At 37.2% G+C, this 22,551-nt stretch overlaps 1 protein-coding gene across 3 annotated transcripts in view; it reads right to left on the reverse strand.

Moving 5' to 3' along the window:
• The window catches only part of MRPS28 (mitochondrial ribosomal protein S28), a 208,956-nt gene that overhangs the window by 174,476 nt on the left and 11,929 nt on the right, over positions 1–22,551 (reverse strand). For all 3 annotated transcript variants that reach the window (XM_003999933.6, XM_045050173.1, XR_002151861.3), the window contains exon 2: positions 12,567–12,748. In XM_003999933.6, the coding sequence (XP_003999982.1) occupies positions 12,567–12,748 (182 nt within the window). The remainder of the gene's footprint in view (positions 1–12,566; positions 12,749–22,551) is intronic.

The raw sequence follows: 22,551 nt of genomic DNA on the forward strand, positions 1-22,551 counted from the left end.
TAAGTTTTGGAGTATGATACACAGATACAGATAGCTACACAGATACAGATAGCTAACACAACCTCACCAAGCTCATTCTCAATTCTATGCCATTACTCATGGTGTTTCCCCAACAGATGTCTTCCTAATAGCTATTTCCTAACACTCCTTCCCTTATCCTTCAGAATCTAGCTAAAGTTTCACGTCTTTGAGGAGGCCCTTTTTGTTTGTTTATGAAACCATTCCAACTTTCATTTCTCTTGCTTCTTCTTTGATTTCTATTTGACCACATCATTCATGTATTCCTCTATGTTACTGCGCTCTATGTATGTACCTTTCTTCCTAAAGACATCATACAGTTCACTTAAAGTTTATTTATTTTTGAGAGAGACACACAGTGTGAGCAGGGGAGGGGCAGAGAGAGAGGAAGGCACAGAATCTGAGGCAGGCTCCAGGCTCTGAGCTGTCAGCACAGAGCTCGTGGGCTCGAACCCACGAACCATGAGATGATGACCTGAGCCGAAGTTGGATGCTTAACCAATTGAGCCACCCAGGCGCCCCATCATACAGTTCATTTAAACTGCATTCAGCACAGTACAATTAAAATAATCAATGAATATTTGCTGAAAAAACTAACAAATCATACACACAAACTCCCTGGAAGTGTATTTGATTAGTATGAAGTAATGGTTAACAATATGGAGTGACATTGTCTCAGGTCTGCTTACTTACTAGTTGCTACCCTGGAGCAAGTGACTTAAAAATCTCTGTAAGCCTTTGTTTCTTCAATGTTTTTGTTTGTTTGTTTGTTTGTTTTGTTTTGTTTCTGTGAAGATTCTAATAGTATCTACCATAGAGCAACAAAAAAATTGAAGAAAATAATATATGCAAAACTCTTAGCAAAGTGCCTAGCACAGCGTGCTCAACAAATGTTAGCTATTATTGTTCTTATTATTAACCACAAATTACAGAATACATAGTGAAGTCCTGTCCCTGAGAGTCTCTAGATGTTATAAAGTGGCAATCTAAATTAATACAAAATTCAACAAACTAAAATAGAACTCACACTTTCTATTTAAGATAGCTTTTAATTTTTCTAAAGTCTCCTCTTAAGTCAATAGAACTACAGCCTGAACCAATTGTAGGAGTGCAGCCTTGACTTTTTCTCCTCTTCATCCTATTAAGATATTAACTTCAAAGCTTTTGTGGGAACACTTAATTGCTTTCATTCCTTAACAAGCAGCCATCATAGTAGTTTCCAGATTCACTTTTAACCTTTACAATCCTGGCAAGGCATATACGGCAAACTTAACAGACATATAAGTTTACAACTCTCTGGACTAATACCGCTATATATATTTGAATATGCTACATGAAGCAAATCCATTTTGCACATCAATCAAAATAGAATCCAATAGAATAGTATAACTGGTATAACATGATATTAATATCAGGTATACAACATAATGATTCGATATTTGCGTACGTTGTGAAATGGTTACCACATTAAGTCTGGTTAACATCGTCACCACATACAGTTACACAAGAATTTTTTTCTTATGATGAGAACTTTTAAGAACTACTCTTAGCAACTTTCAAATAGGCAATACAGTATTATTAACGATATCACCATGCAATACATCACATCCCCATGACTTATTTATTTTATAACTGGACATTTGTACCTTTTGACCCCATCACCCATTTTGCCCATCCCCTATCCTCTGCCTCTAGCAAACACCAATCTGTTCTCTTTCTCTATGAGCTTGGTTTTGTTGTTGTTGTTAAGTCTAATGCTATTCAAAAGCCTGCTTACGTGTGTTTCATGAACTCAGAACACTTCTGAGATCATATTTTATAATTTACACATACCCTTAAGGCTTCTTACTAAAAAGTTAAATATAGTGGATGCTCTTTTACCTGAAAAAACAGTCCGAGCTCTGTTAAGAAAATCTGATAGTATGAGTTTCAATCACAAATCTATTTAAAAACATGGCATACTTTTTAACTGTGTACCTACCATGTCTGCTGGAATAAAAAGAACTACTCAACTCAAATTCTTTATATTCTCTTTTCCCCCACCAATACACCTTGAAAACTTTGGTTTTTGAAACATTCAATATCCATCCCACTCTTTATTTGACCCCATATATCACACAACCTGAAATAGAAACAAAGCCTGGGAAATTAGCTCATTTTTTCCACCTCAGTGTCAAACAAAAGTACAGATAAAATTCAGTGCACGCGCTAGTTACCTTAGAACTGCCAATCATGCTTGTTTTGAAACTCTTCGATTTTCAGAACTGTCACTCATGTGTGTTTTGATAGAGATGCCAATGTAGAAATAATGCTTTAAAAGACGTGATCTTCATTAACACGTTAACAAATAAATAGATTCCATTTGAAAACTGGACTTCAGGATTTTACAGACATAAATCAGAATTAAAAAAGAACAATGAAATTATAAGATTTAGAAAATTTGGCTCTTTAACCAAAAACATAAGCATGGCTTAACCACAAGGAGTTTGTATTTCAGTAAAAAGAGAAATGTTCCTTAACTGATACTAATCAGAAGTAGTCTGACTATGAGTGGGCATGAGAGAATCAAAACTGATCTAAATTTAGGCATGTAATTTATATTTTTGAAGCAGGAAAAAATATCAATATAATACATTCCCCATCTCCACCTCCCCAACACAACCTGACTTACTATCTGCCTGGTCATTCATGTCTTAAATCAAACATCATTCAAAACTTCTACCTTACCATCCATACTTAGTCATCAAGACCTGTTTCTTCTATCTCCTAAATTGCTAATGAAAGTCTCTTCTTTTGACCCTCAGACTTAAGTCAAGTTCTCATCACTTCTTTCCAAAGCTTCATTATTGGGCTCCCTAACTCCAATTTCATTCTTCCAATATATGCTCCACCACCGCCAGAATGATCTCATTGAAACACAAACCTGGCCCATGTTTTCATGGTTCTTTGTCACTTTCAGAATAAAACCCCAATTTTTTAGAATGGTATATAAATACCTTGAAGATCTGGCTCTCCATCTCCCCACTCTCTCATCACTTTTAAACTTAAGTCAACTAAGCCACTTCAGTTCCCAGAAAAGCCAGGCTCTCTCTCACTTAAAACTCTCCCAAGTGCAGCCATTTTCTGCACTTTGTATCTCCTATCCTTCATCCTTTACAACTCAATTCAATTGCTAGTTCCTCTGGGAAACCATCTCTGACAATCTAACAGAATCATCTATCCCCTCTTCTCTATTCCTGTAGGATACAGTAAATAGAACTTATATAGTGTTATATATATTGATTTGCTTCTCTATCCCCCTGGTTGAATCCTCAACTCCCTGAAAGCAGGGACTGTCTTTAATCTGTACATCAATAGCATTAAACACAGAGGTGGCATATAACAGCTGCTCATTAAACATTTGCTGACTCAGCGAAAAACTGCACCATGACCTAGTTTATTTAAAAATAAAATTAATGATGGGGAGCCTGGGTGGCTCAGTCAGTTGAGCCTCTGACTCTGGGTCAGGTCATGATCTCACAGCTGGTGAGTTCAAGCCCCAAGTCAGATTCTGCGCTGACAGCTCAGAGCCTGGAGACTGCCTCGGATTCTCCGTCTCCCTCTCTCTACCCCTCCTCTGTTTGTGTGTGCACTCTCTCTCTTTCTCTCTCTCAAAAACAAAAAAATAAACATTTAAAAATAAAATTAATAGATAAAGAAAATGTGGGTGTGTGTGCATGAGTGTGCACGTGTATCTATATATAATGGAATATCATTCAGTCATAAAAAAGAACAAAATCTTGCCATTTGCAACAAATGGATGGAGCTACAGAGTATAATGCTAAGTGAAATAAGGCAGTCAGAGAAGGACAAATACCGTATGATTTCACTCATATGTGGAATTTAAGAATCAAATTTAAGAAACAGAAAGTTAGAGAAAGACAAACACCATATGATTTTATTCATCTGTGGAATTTAAGAAACAGATGAGCAAAGGAAAAAAAGAGAAAGTAAGAAACAGACTCTCCTAACTATAGGGAACAAACTGATGGTTACCTAGGGGAGGTGGGTGGAGGGAGGGGTGAAACAGGTGATAGGGGTTGAGGAGAGTGCTTATGATGAGCACTGGGGTGAGGTACAGAATTGGTGAATCACTATATCATACACTTGAAACTAATATATCACTGTATATTAACTATACTAGAATGAAAATAAAAACTTAATTAAAAAAATAATAAAATCAGCAGCTTAATTCTTGAGACTGATAAGATGTACTATAGGTACATTCCAAGCCAATAAAACTAATCAACGCCATAAAACAATACTCTGGGTTTTACAAAGTTCTTAAGGAATTTACTCATTTATTTACAAATTCACAGTAAGAACTGATAGCATCTCAAATAGTATTTGCGGCCCACGAATCCCATCTTATTTTCACTACTGTTTCTACTGAAGGTGTTAAAATCTCAACCACAATAAATACTCATCCAAGACGCTCAGCACATTGACTGGTTCAACAAACACTGTCCTGACATGTGACAATCCCTATCAAAGGCATCAGTGAACAGGCAGTGAACACAGGCAAGACGCCAACCTAGTTACACTTCACTTATCAGGAAGTTAGTTATCTGGTGACATCAAGTCTCCACAGAACCCAATGAGAACTAAGCAGAGGAGTTTAGGAGCTGTCAAAATACATGTTGAAGTCCATGTACTAAAGTACATACACTTTACTTCCAGAAGAGGCTCAGAGGTTATTACTCAGACACTAGTTGTTCTTATTTTAAGCACAACACATTTGGTGACCAATTTCCTGGGCATCAGAATATTAGAAGAAAAGTTAAAAGTTCAAAAAAACCCTAAAAATGCAGACCCAGGACAACAGCAGAAAAGAATGATGACATGGAAAGGTGAAACACAAAAACCACAGACCTGGACGGTTGTATGGCTAAGGAGCAATAATTCTATATATTTGAATTATGATACAACACACATTAATGTTTATAATTATGACCCTGGTTCATCAAAAAACAAAGATCATAAAAACAGATTAAACTACTTTAGTAGTGACAAGGTGAAAGTAGATGACATATTTTACAAAAAGAAACAAAGAATTAAAAATTGAGTATTATATGTATCAAGAGTCAACTTTCTACTATTTGCAGAATAAACTTTTCTGAAATAAAGCATTCCCAAATAACATGAGGCCTGCTGTCTCTAAGCTATGAATCACTGTCAGCCATTAACCAGTTCCTATGGCTACAGGTCTCACCATAATTATGTTACACATCCACTCTGAAACAAGCCTGGACCCAGTGGTCATTAGCTTATTAGTGGTAACAACTATCCAAACATATTAGACCATGGACACCATAGCCAAGGACACTGTAACAGGCTACCTACCATTCTTTAACAGACCACCATAGAGCTTCCCGACCACAATGCCTGCCTCAGGGACCCTGGTATGAAAACTGGCTCATATGTGAGATCATTTTAGGGGGCTCTTGTGATACTTAGTAACTATATGTTGTGAGATTTAGAGAACAGCACAGTAGAGTGAAAAATTCAGGAGCTATGTTGGGTACACACAGCCCTAGGTTTGAATCCCTGCCTTATTAATTACCAGCTGTATCACTGCAGCACATTATGCTTGAAAACTCACTTTCTTCATTTGGATAATATCCTCTACTTTCTATGCTTCTTATGAGGAATAAATCAGACATAAAGCGTCAATGTGGGTTTTCAAAAGACTAGCTATTATGATTATCAGATGGGACTATGAAAAGGGAACAATCTTAATTCACACTAGCACAAAATTAGTGAAACTGTATGCTGTGTTAATGACAGAAGAAAAAAATGTCTAAAGAAAAGGGCAGGCAGGTTCACATGATGGAAAAGTCACAGTAGAAGCCCTTGGACTCATAGGTTGGCTCACGGAAAAGTAGGTTAAAGTGAGACCTCATTAAAAATGTCTACACATAACTCTGTGAAGACATCAATTTACAAGTAATGCAAATAATCTGAAAGAAGTCCAGGCTTTCTTGTTGAGGAGAGGTCCACTTACTGGAGCTCTGCACTGATTTCCTTACATAAACAATACCCATACTACAATGTCTGGGATTGCCAGATCAGTCACTTTAAAGTAAACCAGGAACAGAAAGACATTTGGAAAGCAATTCCTTCCAGATTTTCAGGATTCCCCCCAACCAATCTTTATGGTTTACTTGCCCAAACTAATTCAAAAGTAGTTTCTTTAAATTAAAAAAAAAAAAAAAAAAAAAAAAATCTCTCCTTTATGGGGTCTTTCCAAAACATTAAAATGAGCTTTCTTAAAGAACAAAAACCCTTTCCATGGTCATATTTTATTAATTTATGCAATAATTTAAAAAATTACTTAATGATAATATAAACAGATTTTGGAACAAACACAACTAGCTTTATTTAGCTAAAGATACAGCTGAACTGGAAGAAGTGAAAGTGTCAATATAGCGGAGGACCACAAATCTCTTTTCCAGTTAGTGTCGGTATCAGTCAGTGGGTTTTATAGAAGAGAATGCTGATTAATTTAGCAATCAGCTGATTCGATAACTGCCAAAGAAGTTAATGCCTGAGGCATTCTAATTTGTCATAATCTGATTTCTGATTTCAAGTCATAATTTGACATGAAAGAAAAATAATATAATGTTTAAAACTTTTAAGGTTGGTACTATTAGAATTAGGCACCATCCACACCTTCAAACCCTCTGAATTTACTTATAACATTTTTATTTTGCAACTGAGTCTAAGTAGATCACAATACCACTGTGATTATATTCTGAATGTAATGCTTATATGCTGAATGTTACCATTAATATGTCTTTCTAGAATAAATTTTCTTTTAAAACTGTTTTTCAAACTTTTTTTTTGGTGGTAGAAATACTACCACTATTTCCCATACACATTTTAAACAAAATGTTCCCAGAACTGTAATAAAATAATGAATGTAGAGCTGCTCTGAAAGTAGGGCCTAATTTCCCCACTACCCCCAGAACAATCTCTGAAGCCTTTCTGCAGAACTCTAGAGTTTCTTGGGACAAAGGTTGAAAACTGTTATTTATTTATTTACTTACTTACTTACTTACTTACTTATTTATATTATTTTAGAGAGAGAGAGAGCTCGTGAGTTGGGGAGATGGGCAGAGGGCGAAAGAGAGAGAGAGAATCTTCAGCAGGCTACATGCTCAGTGTGGAGCCCAACGTAGGGCTTGATCCCATGACCCTGGGACCACGACCTGAGCTGAAATCAAGAGTCAGATACTCCACTGACTGAGCCATACAAGCACCCAGAAACTGTTCCTTTAAACTATAATTGGGGTGCCTGGCTGGCTCCGTGAGTTGAGCATGTGATTCCTGATCTCAGGGTCGTGAGTTCAAGCCCCACATTAGATGTAGAGCAAACTATAACCAAAAACAAATATTAAAACAAAAAAGTTGTAGAACTTACTAAAAGGCCATTACTTAGCTAATCAGAATATTCAGTTAACCAAAATTATTTCTGATTCTTATCAGCTGCTCTAAGTTTGAAATACCATCAACTATATTAAAAAGCAATAATGAAAGAAACAACTGCTGGTGAGGAAAAGGAACCCTTGTGCACTGTTGGTGGGCATGCAAATTGGTGCAGCAACTGTGGAAAACAGTATGGAGGTTCCTCAAAAAGTTAAAAATAGAACCACCCTATGATCCAGTAACTGTACTACAGGGTATTTACCCCCCAAACACAAAAACACTACTTCAAAGGGATACACGCACACCTATGTTTATTGCAGTATTATGTACAATAGCCAAATGATGGAAGCAGCCCAAGTGTCCACTGACAGATGAATAAAGATGTGGTATACATGTATATACAAAGGAATATTATTTAGCCACAAAAAGAATGAAATCTTGCCATTTGCAACAATATGGATGGAGCTAGAGAGTATAATGCTAAGTGAAATAAGTCAGTCAGAAAAAAACAAATACCATATGATGTGACTTGTGTGGAATTTAAGAAATAAATGAGCAAAAGGAAAAAAAGAGAGACAAACCAAGAAAAAGACTCTTCACTACAGGGAACAAAGTGATGGTTACCAGAGGGGAGGTGGGTAGGGGGATGGGTGAAATAGGGGAACAGGTGATGGGGATTAAAGAAGACACTTATCATGATGAGTACCGAGTAATGTATAGAATTGTTGAATCACTATACTGGACACCTGAAACTAATATAACACTGTATGTTAACTATACTGGAATTAAAACTTAATAAAAAAATTTAATAATAAATAAAATGAAAAAAATAAAAATGAAAAAATAAAAGTAAATTAAATAATTCATAAAAATAATGAAAAAAATTAAAACATTTTGCCAAACTGGGTATTTTGTTAAATTGGAGTATTTTTCTTTGCATGTCATTAAGCTGTCCTAAAGCAGAATAGATTCAACCACAACAAAGTCAAACCAAAGAGAGAAAGAAAACAGGTCCTCAAAAGGGATTTTAAACAGCAGGTCTGATGAATGCTGAATGATGAACAAATTATGTAAATATCTACATCTTATTCGTTGTCTCTTAAGTAAATGTATCAAAGCAAGAAGTTCTGCCATTGTCAGAATTACCCTCCTAAAATCTGCTCAGTCACAGTTAGCCTGACATCATGGAGATAGAGAGCAAACATGTGACCAGCCCAATAAGCTGTTCTATCAGATAATCTAAACTTGTAGATATGAAAGGGGACCAGAGACCTACCTGGATCTCATTACTTTCTGATTTGGTGGTATCATCTTTCTACCAATTATAAAGACAACAGGTAACATCTGAATAAAATAATTCCCCCACAAACTTTGTCTTGGATACAGGTAGAAAAGCAAAGTAACTGAAACAGTAATTATGCTGATCTGATACCTTTCTATAATACTTTCAAAACATAAGTGACAGGTAGCTATAAGAGACCTAGAGAAGGGTTTTGGAAAGAACCTAAGAGTTTCTACACATAGAATTCAGGAAATTTAATAAATATTCTGTGAAGGGTAGAAACCTTCTTTTCAGGATGAATTAAAAACCAGGCAACAAGGGGGTGCCTGGGTGGCCCAGTCGGTTAAGCGTCTGACTTCGGCTCAGATCACGATCTCACGCTTTGTAAGTTGGAGCCCCATGTAAGGTTCTGTGCTGACATCTCAGAGCCTGGAGCCTGCTTCAGATTCTGTGCCTCCTTCTCTCTCTGCCTCTCCCTCACTTGTGCTCTGTCTCTCTCTCTCTCAAAAATAAATAAACATTAAAAACGTTAAAAAACCTGGACAACAAGGAATTTTCTAAGATAGAAAGTTTCTCCCCCAAAAACAACGTATGTAAATATGGAGCTGCAGTTTTTACCTGCATAGCTATGAGGATGTGGAACAAGAGTAACCAAACTATTCAGATCACATCTTGGCTAAAGTGAACTCCTCCTTTTAGCACACTGTTGGAAATAATATTATCAGTCTGTAGGACCAGAGAGGAATAGAACTTAAGCCTTGACATTTGTTTATCATCAAAAGAAAAAAAAAAAAAAAAGTCCTCAGAGGGTATTTCAGACTTTAAGCAATAGAAGAATAGAGGTCAAAGCCCCTTTTCTAACTACCGTTATGTTCTACTCGCCATTTTTTCACCATATTATCCCTTTTTACTCATGTAATTACCAATTTTTAAAATTGATTTATATACTTGTTTACTATCTATTCCCCTTATCCTCCAGTAGAAGTCACCCAACTTCATGAGGGCAACTAGGAGCTCTGGTTTACCAGCCCTTCCCAGGTAGAACAGTAACTGCCAAGCTGAAGAGGTCCAATAAATATTTGCTGAACAAATGAATGAACAAACAAATTAATCAACTCCTCCTGCACTGGTATGACTGACCCTTCTTCATGATCCTCAGTCATGAATGTATTGATTTGGTGACTGATTTGGAAGTTAAAGTGGGAACTTCTGGTGAATGGATCCTGGGTAGGCCGATGGGGGCAGGAATTGAAAGATAACTACAAAACAGAGGTGCAGGCATTTAACTGTGCTAAGTACATGAAAAATTCTAATATGGTGACTGCTCCATAGGCTAGACAATTTACTTGCAAAATTATTATGAGCCATCCCTCACACTCCAAAAAACTTTTGTTAAATGGACTGCTTCACTGGCAGAGCATATGTGGAGATGAAGGTTTCAACCGTATGGTAATTTCTATAATAGGATATATGTATGTGTATAGTTTTCGATGAAAATTTAAGATTTAATAAATGTTGCAATAATTTCTAGTATTTAACTATTTTAAGCTATACTGTACATAAAATATTCAAACCATATGATAGCACTTATTAGAGAAATATAGTCTCAAATACTGATACTTAAAATTCTGTGATTTAGTCAGTAAGGCCTGAGAATCAAATTAGAACTTCTAGTCTCTAATGCATTCTGAAATATTATGCTCAAAAACAAAACATAATGACCAAACTGATGTTTTAAAATGTTAATGAAAAAAGGACAGTATACATAAAAGAATACCCACAAAGACATAAATACCCATGAAAGAAGTATCATAAACAAAACTCCATCCACAAACATAAGGAAAAGTGTACATTGCATTTGCTACTTATAATACATCTACCTGAGCAGGAGACATATTCATATCCAGCAGAGTTACCTGTAAAATGCATTTTTTATAAAGTTAATACCTGATGTTCTAGCTGCAAACTAGGTTGGCTTGTAAGAATAAAGATGGCCACCGCGACTAGGTAGCGCCCATGGCAGCATGAGGAAAAGCTTACTGATTGTAGGGAGGAGATGAGAAAATTTCTTTGTATAAAATAAAACAGTACTTCATTTTTAAATTACAGATATATGTTCTATTAATGAAAAATGACCTGCCACAGCTACTGCTGACAGCACCCAAGAGCTCAGGATGCCTCTCTTAAAGGATAACTTTAGAACTGCCTATCTTCGCACTTGCCTCCTGCACGAATCCTCATCAATAGGAATTCTTGAGGAATGTCACCATCAGTTCTCAAAAATCCAAATCACCAGGATTTCAAGAACAGCAGTAACAGCAGCATCTATTTATTATACACCAGTCACTGTCCTAAATCTTTCCATACATTATCTGATTTAATCCCTTCGATGACCCATTACACAACAGACATACAGTATTAGTATCTGGATTGACAAACTTATCCTACTTAGAAATTTCTTGAGGTCTTACTCTTTTTGACCAGCTTGTATGTTATTTGATATACCAAGACAGGCTATGCCTGAGCCATTACCTCTCGATGCCAGGTAGCATAAGAAGTCCATTTTCTCCTCCAGGATCTCCCGGTTCATGGCACTTACCTTGCGAGACACTGCTTAGCTTCTGATTATCTGAGGTAGAGGTGTGCTGGCTCCAGACTGCACCAGCTTGTGGGAGCTGGACTGTGTACAAATATTCCCAATTCTGCATTCAGTGACATTACACTAGTGACTTAAAATTGACCAAGGTGGGAGTGTTTTACGCCACAAAAATTGGCAAATCGGGGTCTTTTTTTATTGGACAACTAGACATTAAATATTTACTCAAATGCCACTGATCTAAGGAAATTTGTATTAACCGGACCTTTAGGTATCCAGAGCTCTCAGGAGAGAGGCAACCAATTCTCATAATTGCTCTCTTAGATCTAGAGTAGACTCTCTTCCTATTCATTTCTACAATATGACTCATCCTTGAACATCACAAACTTTTCAATCACTGTAATTCATCCTAAGATGCCACTGAGTACTAGACTCACCATTACTTTAAGAATAAAGAACACTGTCAATTAAATTGATATAACATCAACTGTAAGTTGCATCCTGATACCAGAAATACTGAAATTTTAAAAATGTACACATTAAAAACTGATGGGAAAAAATCATTCCTATTTTGCTTACTATCATTTTCCAATCTCAGAACCTTTGTTCCACATCTCCCTTCACTCTCGATACTCTACTCCTAGATCTGTCATCTTAATGGTTTCCCCAGTGCATTATACTCACAAATATCTTTACCTATAAACAGAATGAATTCTGTTCCATAATAGGGAAAATTCTAATTCTGAGAGTAGGTACAGAATAAGAAAGGAAAATAATAAAGCATCAGAATTTGGTAGTGGGAGAGAAAGGAGCACGAAGAAGTAGAAAGGGAGGCTTCTCTGAGAAGCAGAAGACTGTGGAACAGAGGAAGAGGCAAAAAGGTTACACGTAAAATCGCCTGAGCAGCATATATTACTATAAAGTTGGTTTTCATTTTATGGTGGGGATAGTTTATTACTAAGAAGAACATTCAGATCTTCCCCAAAACTGCTCTCACGGCTTTGAGAAGATATGAATCTAGGCTAAGGTGACTAACATAACATGACACGAATCTGGCCTAACTTCCCTAACTAGCATTATGAAGAGAAATAAAGCATATTTTCTGTCTTTTAGAAAATCACCAATTAAAGTCCAAAAATACTTTTGAGGTATCTCAACTTTTATGAACAGTATTAAAAAAAACTTGGAAACGATTCTACTTACTCTCCATCCACTTCTGGTCTTCTACACACACAATGAAACTTGCCACCAAAATCAATATAAAGATCATTTTCCACAATATGAAAGATTCGTCCAATAACTAGTTTATCCTTGGCAGGTCCCATCTGTGTAAGAGGAGAATGTCTCAGCATAGACGCAAAGGATTCCACATTTTTTGGAGAGCCCTAAAAATAAAAAAGAGATATTCATATGCATATAATTCAATATAAATATATAATATGATAGATATAAGAAAATCTTACAGAAGAAAATTTTAAAAGTCAATGTGCCATATATATTTACATTTTGTAGCAATACTAAAAAATATTTAAATGGAATTGGGGGGGTATTTGTTTTTTTGAGGGGGGGGAGCACAAATGAGAGAAGGCAGAGAGAGAGAGGGAGAGAGAATCCTACAAGGGGTGAGAGAGAGAGAGAGAGAGAGAGAGAGAGAGAGAGAGAGAGAGAGAAACAGGGCTTACCCAAAGCAGGACTCGTGTTTTACCCAAAATGGGACTCATGCTCACCCGAGCTGGGGCTCATGCTCACCTAAAGCGGGGCTTGGGCTCCTCCAATGAGGACTCAAACTCACAAACCGTGAGATCATGACCTGAGTCAAAGTCAGATGCTTAACCACCTGAGCCACCCAGGCACCCCTGGAACTTTGCTTTAAAAAGCTAGATATAGTCTTCAACTTCTTCCTCCCTTTCCTTCTTGAAGAAGAGACCAAGAAAAGCCCTTGGTGGCAGATAATACAGATGTGGTGGCTCAGAGTAGAATCTGGAATGTGAACAAAGTAAGGAGTATCCTTAGACAAAGGCTCCTAGCATGGGGACAGAGGGAGGTCAGTCTGAACATGTGAGTACAGTATCCAAGAAGGTGACTCACTTTATTCCTAATATTGATCATCTGCCAAAAAACAAAACAAAACAAAAAAACCCTTCAAATTCAAGTTTAATGAGAGTGACTAAACAGTATGGAGGTTCCTCAAAAATAGAACTACCATATGGTCCAGTAATTCCACTACTGAGTGGAATAAAATCAAAATACTTGGGCGCCTGGGTGGCTCAGTCGGTTAAGCGTCTGACTCCGGCTCAGGTCATGATCTCGCGGTCCGTGGGTACAAGCCCTGCGTCGGGCTCTGTGCTGACAGCTCAGAGCCTGGAGCCTGTTTCAGATTCTATGTCTCCCTGTTTCTCTGACCCTCCCCTGTTCATGTTCTCTCTCTCTCTGTCTCAAAAATAAATAAACGTTAAAAAAAAAAAAAAAAAGAAAATACTAATTCAAAAAGATACATGTACCCCTAGGTTTATTGCAGCATTATTCACAATAGCCAAAGGATGAAAGCAACCCAAGTATCCAGTGACAGATGAATGGGTAAAGAAGATGTTGTATATATACATACAATGGAGTACTACTCAGTCACAAAAAAGAATGAGATCTTGTCATTTGCAACAACATGGGTGCAACGTAGAGCATATAATGCTAAGTGGAATAAGTCATATGGAGAAAGACAAATATCACATGATTTCACTCATATCTGGGATGGAATGATTTCACTCATATGTGAAATTTAAGAAACAAAACAAACAAAAGAACAAATAATAAAAGAGACAAACCAAAAAACAGACTCTTAAATAAAGAGAATAAACTAGTGGTTGCCAGGGGGGAGAAGGGTGGGAGGATGGGTGAAATTGATAAAGGGTATTAAGAGTATACTTATTGTGATGAGCGTTAATATATAGAATTGTGGAATCATATTGTACACCTGAAATTGATATAACACTGTATGTTAATTATACTTAAATAAAAAATAACCCAACGAAAGGGTTTTTTTAATTTAAATATAGATTAAGATAAACATGATTAAAGGTCTTTCAGTTACCAGGATGAACATGAGTCCTTGTTATATAATATTTTTAAATAGCTTTGTTACAATTTTCTTCTTCTTCCTAAAGTAAAATTTCAAGGAAAAATAGCTTCTTGTTTTGTGCTGCTCATTTTCCAATCTTTTTACAGATTGAATTTACCTGAGGTAAGACTGATCCTATAATGCAGGCTCCTTACCTTTTAATTTTTTTTAAACTTACAAACTTTTTTCCAAACACACGCTTTTTCCGAAATCCATGAGTACAGACTTGTACCTTCTACTCATCTTTAATTTGTGCATGTGGTATGCGCATTCTTTGGCTCAAACTAAGGGAACTACTAAGTTTCTATTTGTGAGAACCGATTACAGAAGAATAATAACAATTTACCTACATCCTGTATTTGGAGTAAGTTTTACATCTGTTATTTAAGAGAGAATTATTAAGAGTTCGAGAGAATACTTACCTTAAAAACTATTAAACCATACTTATGACTCATTTTCAACGCATGTAGTACTCCAAGGATTACAAACTCAAATGCCAGGCTGGGTGGGGACTTGGTAACCAGCAGAATACGTGCCAGTCTAAAAGGTAGAGCCACTACTCAGCTCTAGCTGCAATTGCAATTCAGGTCCAGTGTTGCCACATCTTTTGATTTTCCAAGAAAAGCCAAAAATCCAAGTATCAGTGTAAAATTTCTAATTTTTCAATGTTCGCACATTGAAATAAAAGCCTTTCATTTTATAAATCTGATGAAACACACTTTGTCCCAAAGACCAAAGCTTATGACCTTTGCCTCACGAAAAAGAAAGTCAAAGGAAATGAAAGTCGAAACATTTGGCTGATACCAAGTCCTTTAGATGCTAGAAGGAGGGTACGGTGATGGGTTTGTTTCAGAGGATTGAAACACACTGGGAAAGAATCCTGAGTACTAAGTGTCGATCTAAACCAAAGACAAGTCAGAAGATCTAGATGGCAAACAGAACTGAAAAGGTAGCCAGGAATATTATGCTTTGAGCCGTAACACTAGTTTTATAACTCTACAGAATATGATATTAAAGGTCCTTAAACAAGCACCTTGAAAAAATAGTTCTCTCTTGCAGACAGCCAAGGATGAAACACATCCTACAGGCTCAACACAAACAAAGGCTAGGAGTTGCCCTCTAGAGGCCGTGCAAACAGTAACACCAACCCAGCAGTGGCAAGAGCAGCTACTACTACTATTCGACTAGCCAGCCACTATGTCATCCACAACAGCTGCCACCAGGGCGGCTGAAAAGAGCACCACTCAAAGGAAAAAACAGAATATCAACGCTGGGCTCTCATCCTGCCTGCAGTCAAAGAGGGTCCCTCCCTTTGTCCCTAGGACCTGCTTTCCCAGTACCTCACTCCTGTGGTTGACAGCTCCTCCTTCCTCACTCCTCCCCCTCCTCCTTCTCCTCCTCCTCCTTGTCCTTTCCCCCCCTACTTTGGAAGACTTCCAATTGAAGCCAGGGTCTAATTAAAACAGCCTTAGATGACAGGGAGATCCAGTAGTAAATCTAATGGTTAAACATTTATTGAAAATAATTTAGCCACCACTAGGGCCTGTTCCTAAAATAACACAATTACCTTCATAACTGTGAAGAGATTTTTGGGCTAAGATTAGTATGATAGTAAAAGGTGTTTCCTAAGTTTCAGAAAATAATTGAATGTTATCGACTAATTATTTAATAAGATCTCAAGACTTTTAGTTCTGTCGTGAAATATTTATACTATAAACTTTACAAAGTTATGAATATTTTATATTGAAGTATAATTGACAAATAACATTATGTTATGCCATTAAAACAATTTCAGGTATACAACATAATGATTTGATATTTGTGTATACTGTGAAATAATCACAATAATCACAATAATAATCACAATAAGCCTACCTAACATCCTTCACTATACATACTCACAAAAAAACATGATGAGAATTTTTAAGATCTAGTGTCTTAGCAACTTCCAAATATACAATATAGTATTATTAACTATAGTCACCATGCTGCATTCCCTTGACCTATTTATTTTTTTAAGTGTAAGTGTGCATCTTTTGACCCCATTTACTGCCCCCACCCTCTAAACTCCTACTTTTGGCAACCCCAATCTGTTCTCTGTATCTATGAGCTTTTTTTAAATGAGATTTTTGGTTTTTGTTTTAGATTCCACATATAAGTGAGATCATATGCATTTGTCTTCCTCTGACTTATTTCACTTAGCATAATGAGGCCCATGAATGTTATTGCAAATGGCAAGATTTCCTTTTTTTCATGGCTGAACCATTTATGGCATTCCATTGTATATATGTATATGCACATATATACACACCATGTTTTCTTTATTCATCCATCAATGGACACTTGGGTTGTTTCCATATCTTGACTATTATAAATAATGCTGCTATGAACATGGTGGGTGGTGCATACATCTTTCTGAGTTAATGTTTTGACTTTCTTCAGATAAACACCAGAATTGAAATTGCTAGGTCATACGGTAGTTCTTTTTTTAACTTTTTTAGAAACCTCTGTACTGTTTTCCATAGTGGTTGTACCAATTTACATTTCCACCAACAGTGCACAGGGTTCCTTTTTCTCTACATCCTCACCAACATTTATTATTTCTTGTCTTTTTGATAATAGCTATTTTAACAGGTGTGAGGTGATATCTCATTGTGGTTTTGCTTTGCATTTCCCTGATTAATGATGTTGAGAATCTTTTGCATACTTGTGGGCCATCCATGTCTTCTTTGGAAAAAGGCCTACTTAAATTTCCTGTCCATTTTTGTTGTTTGGGGATTTTTTGCTACCAAGTTATAAGAGTTCTTCATATATTTGGGATATTAACCTCTTATCAGATATATCACTTGTAAGTACTTTCTCCCATTCAATAGAATGCATTTCACTTTGCTGATTGTTTCCTTCATCTGCTGTAAAAAGCTTTTTAGTTTGACGTAGTCCCACTTGTTCATTTTTACTTTTGTTGCTTTTGCTTTTGGTGTCAGATTTAAAAAATCATTGCCAAGACCTATGTCAAGGACCTCACCACCTATGTTTTCTTCCAGGAGATTTATGGTTTTAGGTCTTACATTCAAGTCTTCAATCCATTTTGAGTTACTTTTTATGTATGTTGAAAGACAGTGGTCCAATTTCATTCTTTTGTATGTAGCTGTTCAGTTTTCCCATCATCATTTATTAAAGAGACTGTCCTTTCCCCTTGTATATTCTTAGCTTTTTCATCATAAATTAACTGAACATATACCCACACCTAGAAGTGTGGGTTTACTTCTAGGCTCTCTATTTTGTTCCACTGGCCTATATGTCTTTTTTTATGCCAATAACATACTGTTTCGATTACTACAGCCTTGTTAATATAGTTTGAAATCAGGGATTGTTGTGCCTCCAGGTTCTTTTTTCTCAAGATTGCTTCAGCTATTCAAGATATGAATAATTTATATATATATATACTTATATATATTTATATATATGTATATGTGTGTGTGTATATATATATATATATATATATATATATATATATATATTTTAATGTTTACTTTTGAGAGAGAGAGAGAAAACAAGTTGGGGAGGGAGGCAGGATCCAAAGCAAGTTCTGTGCTGACAGCAGAAAGCCCGATTCAGGGCTTGAACTCACAAATTGTGAGATCATGACCTGAGCCAAAGTCAGACACTTAACCAACTGAGCCACCCAGGCACCCCATGAATAATTATATTTTAAAGAAGATTTTAAATTCAAGTAGTAATGGTACTGTTTTTTGTTCCATTATTTTTGCCTCTACTTTGTCACATTTTAGAGTGGAAGTCAATGTATTTTCAGTGAGTGAAATGATTTTACCACAAGCATAAGATCCCTGGATTAACACTTGAATTTGCTTTTAAATTGTAAACTCCTTATACTGTTTGGATGCTATGTCAAGTAATCAGACAAAGCTCTCCTTCAAAAATCATAATCCAGAACCATTTCTGAATTCCTCATTTACTTGTCAAATGTTTTCTAAAAACAATAAATGTAGCAATTCCTTCAATCCATGTTGACAACCACCATTGTTAGCTGAAGCAGACTACAGAGACTGTAGGCAGACTGTGACCTGCCAGCTATATCATGGAGCTCAGTGTCTAACCCTGGTTATGGAAAATGTTGCTATAAACCTCATTCATAGAGTTGTCATAGATAAAGCAGGTACCTAAGAGTTGACTGCTTCCTTTAAGAATTGATTATAGAGCATGGGCGCCTGGGCAGTCAGTCAGTCAGTTAAGCATCTGACTCTTGATTTCGGTTCAGGTCATGATCTCACAGTTCATGAGTTTGAGCCCCACATAGGGCTCTGCGCTGACAGCTCAGCTCAGAGCCTGGAGCGTGCTTTGGATTCTGTGTCTCCCTCTCTCTGCTGCTCCCCTCCATTCTCTCTCTCTCTCTCTCTCTCTCACACACACACACACACACACTCTCTCTCTCTCTCTCTCTCTCTCTCAAAAATAAACATTAAAAAAAATTTTTTTAAATGTCATGTTCTACGATCCTATATAACTCAGTACTATACAATTTCTTTTTTTCAATTGAAGTATAATTAACATACAGTGCTACATCAGTTTCAGGTGTAAAATATAATGATTCAACAATTCTATACATTACTTAGTGCTCATCATGGTAAGTGTGCTCTTAATCCCCTGTATCTATTTCCCCCACTTTCACCCACCTCCCTTTTGGAAACCACCAGTTTGTTCTCTGTATTTAAGAGTTTGGTTGTTGAGTTTTTGTTTTGTTTTGTCTTTTTTCTTTGTTTACTTGTTTTGTTTCCTAAATTCTATATATGAGTGAAATCGTGTGGTATTTGTCTTTCTCTGTCTTATTTCACTTAGCATTATAGCTTCCATTTCTAGTACTATACAAATTCTTTGATAACATTCATGACATGTAAAATCAATCGTTAAATGTTTGTCTTCTTTACTTCAAGATGGAAAAAATGTCTGTTTTGTTCACTACTAAAAAAGTTTACATAAATATATTATCTTGGTTCCTGGAAGAAAAAAAAAATAGGATAGAGTATTTGCTGACGATTCTAAAAAGAAACTTCTGAAATCAATTTCCATCCTATCCATGGCACCATCCCTTTCTATATTGTCCATATTCCAATGTTTAACAAACAATAGTCAAAACTTGCTTTCAGGGATCTCCTATAAAATGCTACTGCTATCTACTTCTACTTTTTATTCTAACCCTGCACAATAAAAACACAGGGACAACTAGTAAAGAATGTCTAGGAAAAGTATCCAGGGCAGGAATTGGCTCATATATAGGCACTCGAAAAAGTCCCCATGGTAAAAGTCTCTGTGAACACAAGATGAGACTACCAAAATGGTTCCACAGGAATACAACTGTAAGATGGGTTATCTAAATTAATTCCGGGCTATCTGGGGTTCATTCTCCGAATTCATTCAATCTAAAGACATTCACGATCCCATTTTCATGAAAAGAGATACTGATAGCCCACAGTGTAAATGATGTACGCAGCAAAGCAACTACTTAAATTAACATCTGTAGAAACCTAACGACCTATAATCATGACAAGGTTTTGTCATGAAGAAGTATCTTCTGCCTCATATCAATTAGGTCAAAACACAGAAGTATAAAAGTGTCGTTTGCTATTAAGTGCACTGGAAAATGATAGCCCCAGGGCTTTAAATACCAGCCTAGAGGTTAACATAAGGGATCTGAAGGTTTGTGTAACTGTCCTAAAAGAAATCTTTATCTCCTTTGGCCTCAGGCCCAAGATTTCAAAACAACAACAACAACAAAAAACCACAACAAACCCAAAACAAACAAACCCAAAAAACCCAACATCTAATTCTGCAGATGGCTTAATGGCAAGGCAAACTGAGTCCCCGATTTCACAGGTTCTCTAGTATTAAAATTGGGGCATTGATTAGGAAGGTGGTGAATCCTGAAATTTAGCACGGGACATATGGGCAAATGCTGATGAACCTGCAGCCCCTAGGCCCCTAACCTGTGCCAGGTATCCTCTGCCAGTAGAAGCGGCCCTTCCATCCCAGTGTGAGGAGGTTGGTCTTCCCTTTCCTGAAGTACCAGCAGTGGTCAACCCTGAGGCAGCTGTAGGGGCCCATTGGTCCTCCTAAGTATCCATCTCTCCCACTTCTCAGTGCTTGCAGACCCGCACTGTTCAATATGGTATCCACTAGACACAGGCAGCTATTCAAATTCAATTAAAATGAAATGAAATTTAAAATTCAGTTCCCAAATTGCACTAGCCACATTTCAAATGCTCAACGGCCATATGCAAACAGCACAGACAGTATATATTTCCATCATTACAGAAAGTTCTATCGGATAGGACTAGACCTATAACCAAATTCAAGTCTCAGCAGACCCCAAGGGGTGAGATATAAAGTATAGTCCATGAAGGGGTATACTACGCACCAAAAGAACTACATGATTTTGTTAACTGAAATCAGTAGAAACTAAGGATCTGTACGGGAATAGATCCTAAGGGTCCTGGGTCAGGGTAAAGGGAAGACAGCATGGCCTTGGGCCAAATTGACTAATACGGGCTCACCGAGCAGAGATTCAGATACAATGTCAGCTTAAGAGGCTAGGTGTGGGTTTTGAAAGTTTCCTTGGTTGGCTGAATAAAATCTGAACCAAAAGATAGACTATACTAGATGAAGTTGAAATGCCAGAACTTCCTTAGGATACCACAGAAGAAAGTACCCAAATGCTTGGAGAGAACGGAATGCTGGAGTGGACCTTTTCACCTAGCCCTTACTGTGGTCCCCAGGAGGATTTATAAGATACTCAGTTCACCAAACCTAAGGGAAAGGCATTTGTGAGGGGAACACCAGCATTTCTGAACTGCTGTGTGGTGACTGTTCTCTGCAGGACTGACTGGTGGGAGCTGCTGCCATAAAGAGCTCTCTGAATTCAGGGGAGATAATGAGACCCTGAAGTGGCAGGAGTCAGGTCAGCACTTACTAGCCAACAACATGATGGGCATGGTTATCATAATGCAACAGAGTGTAAACAGTAATCAAAACAGTCTGACTTGAAGAGCTCTCTGGTGTTGGCTGATTGATTATGGTGTCCCAGAAATGAAACAGATAGGAAAACGCTATAGTACTAATGAACAGCCTGCCCTGAATCACCACAAATGACTGCCAGGGCCACTCAACAAATTCCCAAACTTGAACCAATTCCCAGACACTGAGTCCTCTGAATGAAGAGGAGATCATGCAGGCCGAGGGAGGATCCTGCTACATAGCTAAAAATGTGTACCATCGATCTTCCTACTAGCTCTCCTAAAGGGAGTTGTGACTGTTTACTAGGGTGTCCACTGGGGAAGGAGAAATAATCACACTTTTCAAGGATTATGTGAACTGACATAACTCTTGAAGACCCAATTTGCTTCTAGTCAGAATAGAGGCTTATGGGGGCATGGAGGAGGAGAATGGAGTTTTAGCTCAGGCCCATCCCCTGAACTCACTCTGTGGTGGTTTCCCAAGTTCTAGAATGCATAATGGGAATAGCTTTACTCAGCAACTGGCAGAATGCCCACATTTGTTCCTTAATCTGTGCAGTGAGGGCTATTAAAGTCGGAAAGGAGAAGCAGAAAATATTAGAACTTCATCTACCTACCAAACAAGTACATTGAAGGTAATACCACATTCCCGGAGGCACTGCAATGATTAGTGCCAAGGACCTAGAAGATGCAGGATGGTGATTTCTACCATATTCCCACTTAACTTGCCTATGTGGCCCTATAGAAAACAGATGGGTCTTAGACAGTGCTAATTTAGTACCATAAACTTAATCAAGTAGTAACTCCAACTACAGCTGTTATTCCAGATGTGGTTTCATGGCTAGAGCAAATCAAATATCCCCTATCACCTGGTATGCGCTAAGTGATCTGACAAATGCTTTCTTTTTCTAGGTCTAACAGTAAACAACACATACTTCAGAGTTACATCAATTCACCAGCTCTGTCATAAACTAGCATACAGGGGCTTTGCCGCTTCATTCCACTGGACATCATATTGGTCTGTAACACATACTGATTGGACTTGGAA

Source organism: Felis catus, chromosome F2 (assembly GCF_018350175.1).
Source record: "Felis catus isolate Fca126 chromosome F2, F.catus_Fca126_mat1.0, whole genome shotgun sequence".
In the NCBI taxonomy this organism is placed as follows: domain Eukaryota; kingdom Metazoa; phylum Chordata; class Mammalia; order Carnivora; family Felidae; genus Felis; species Felis catus.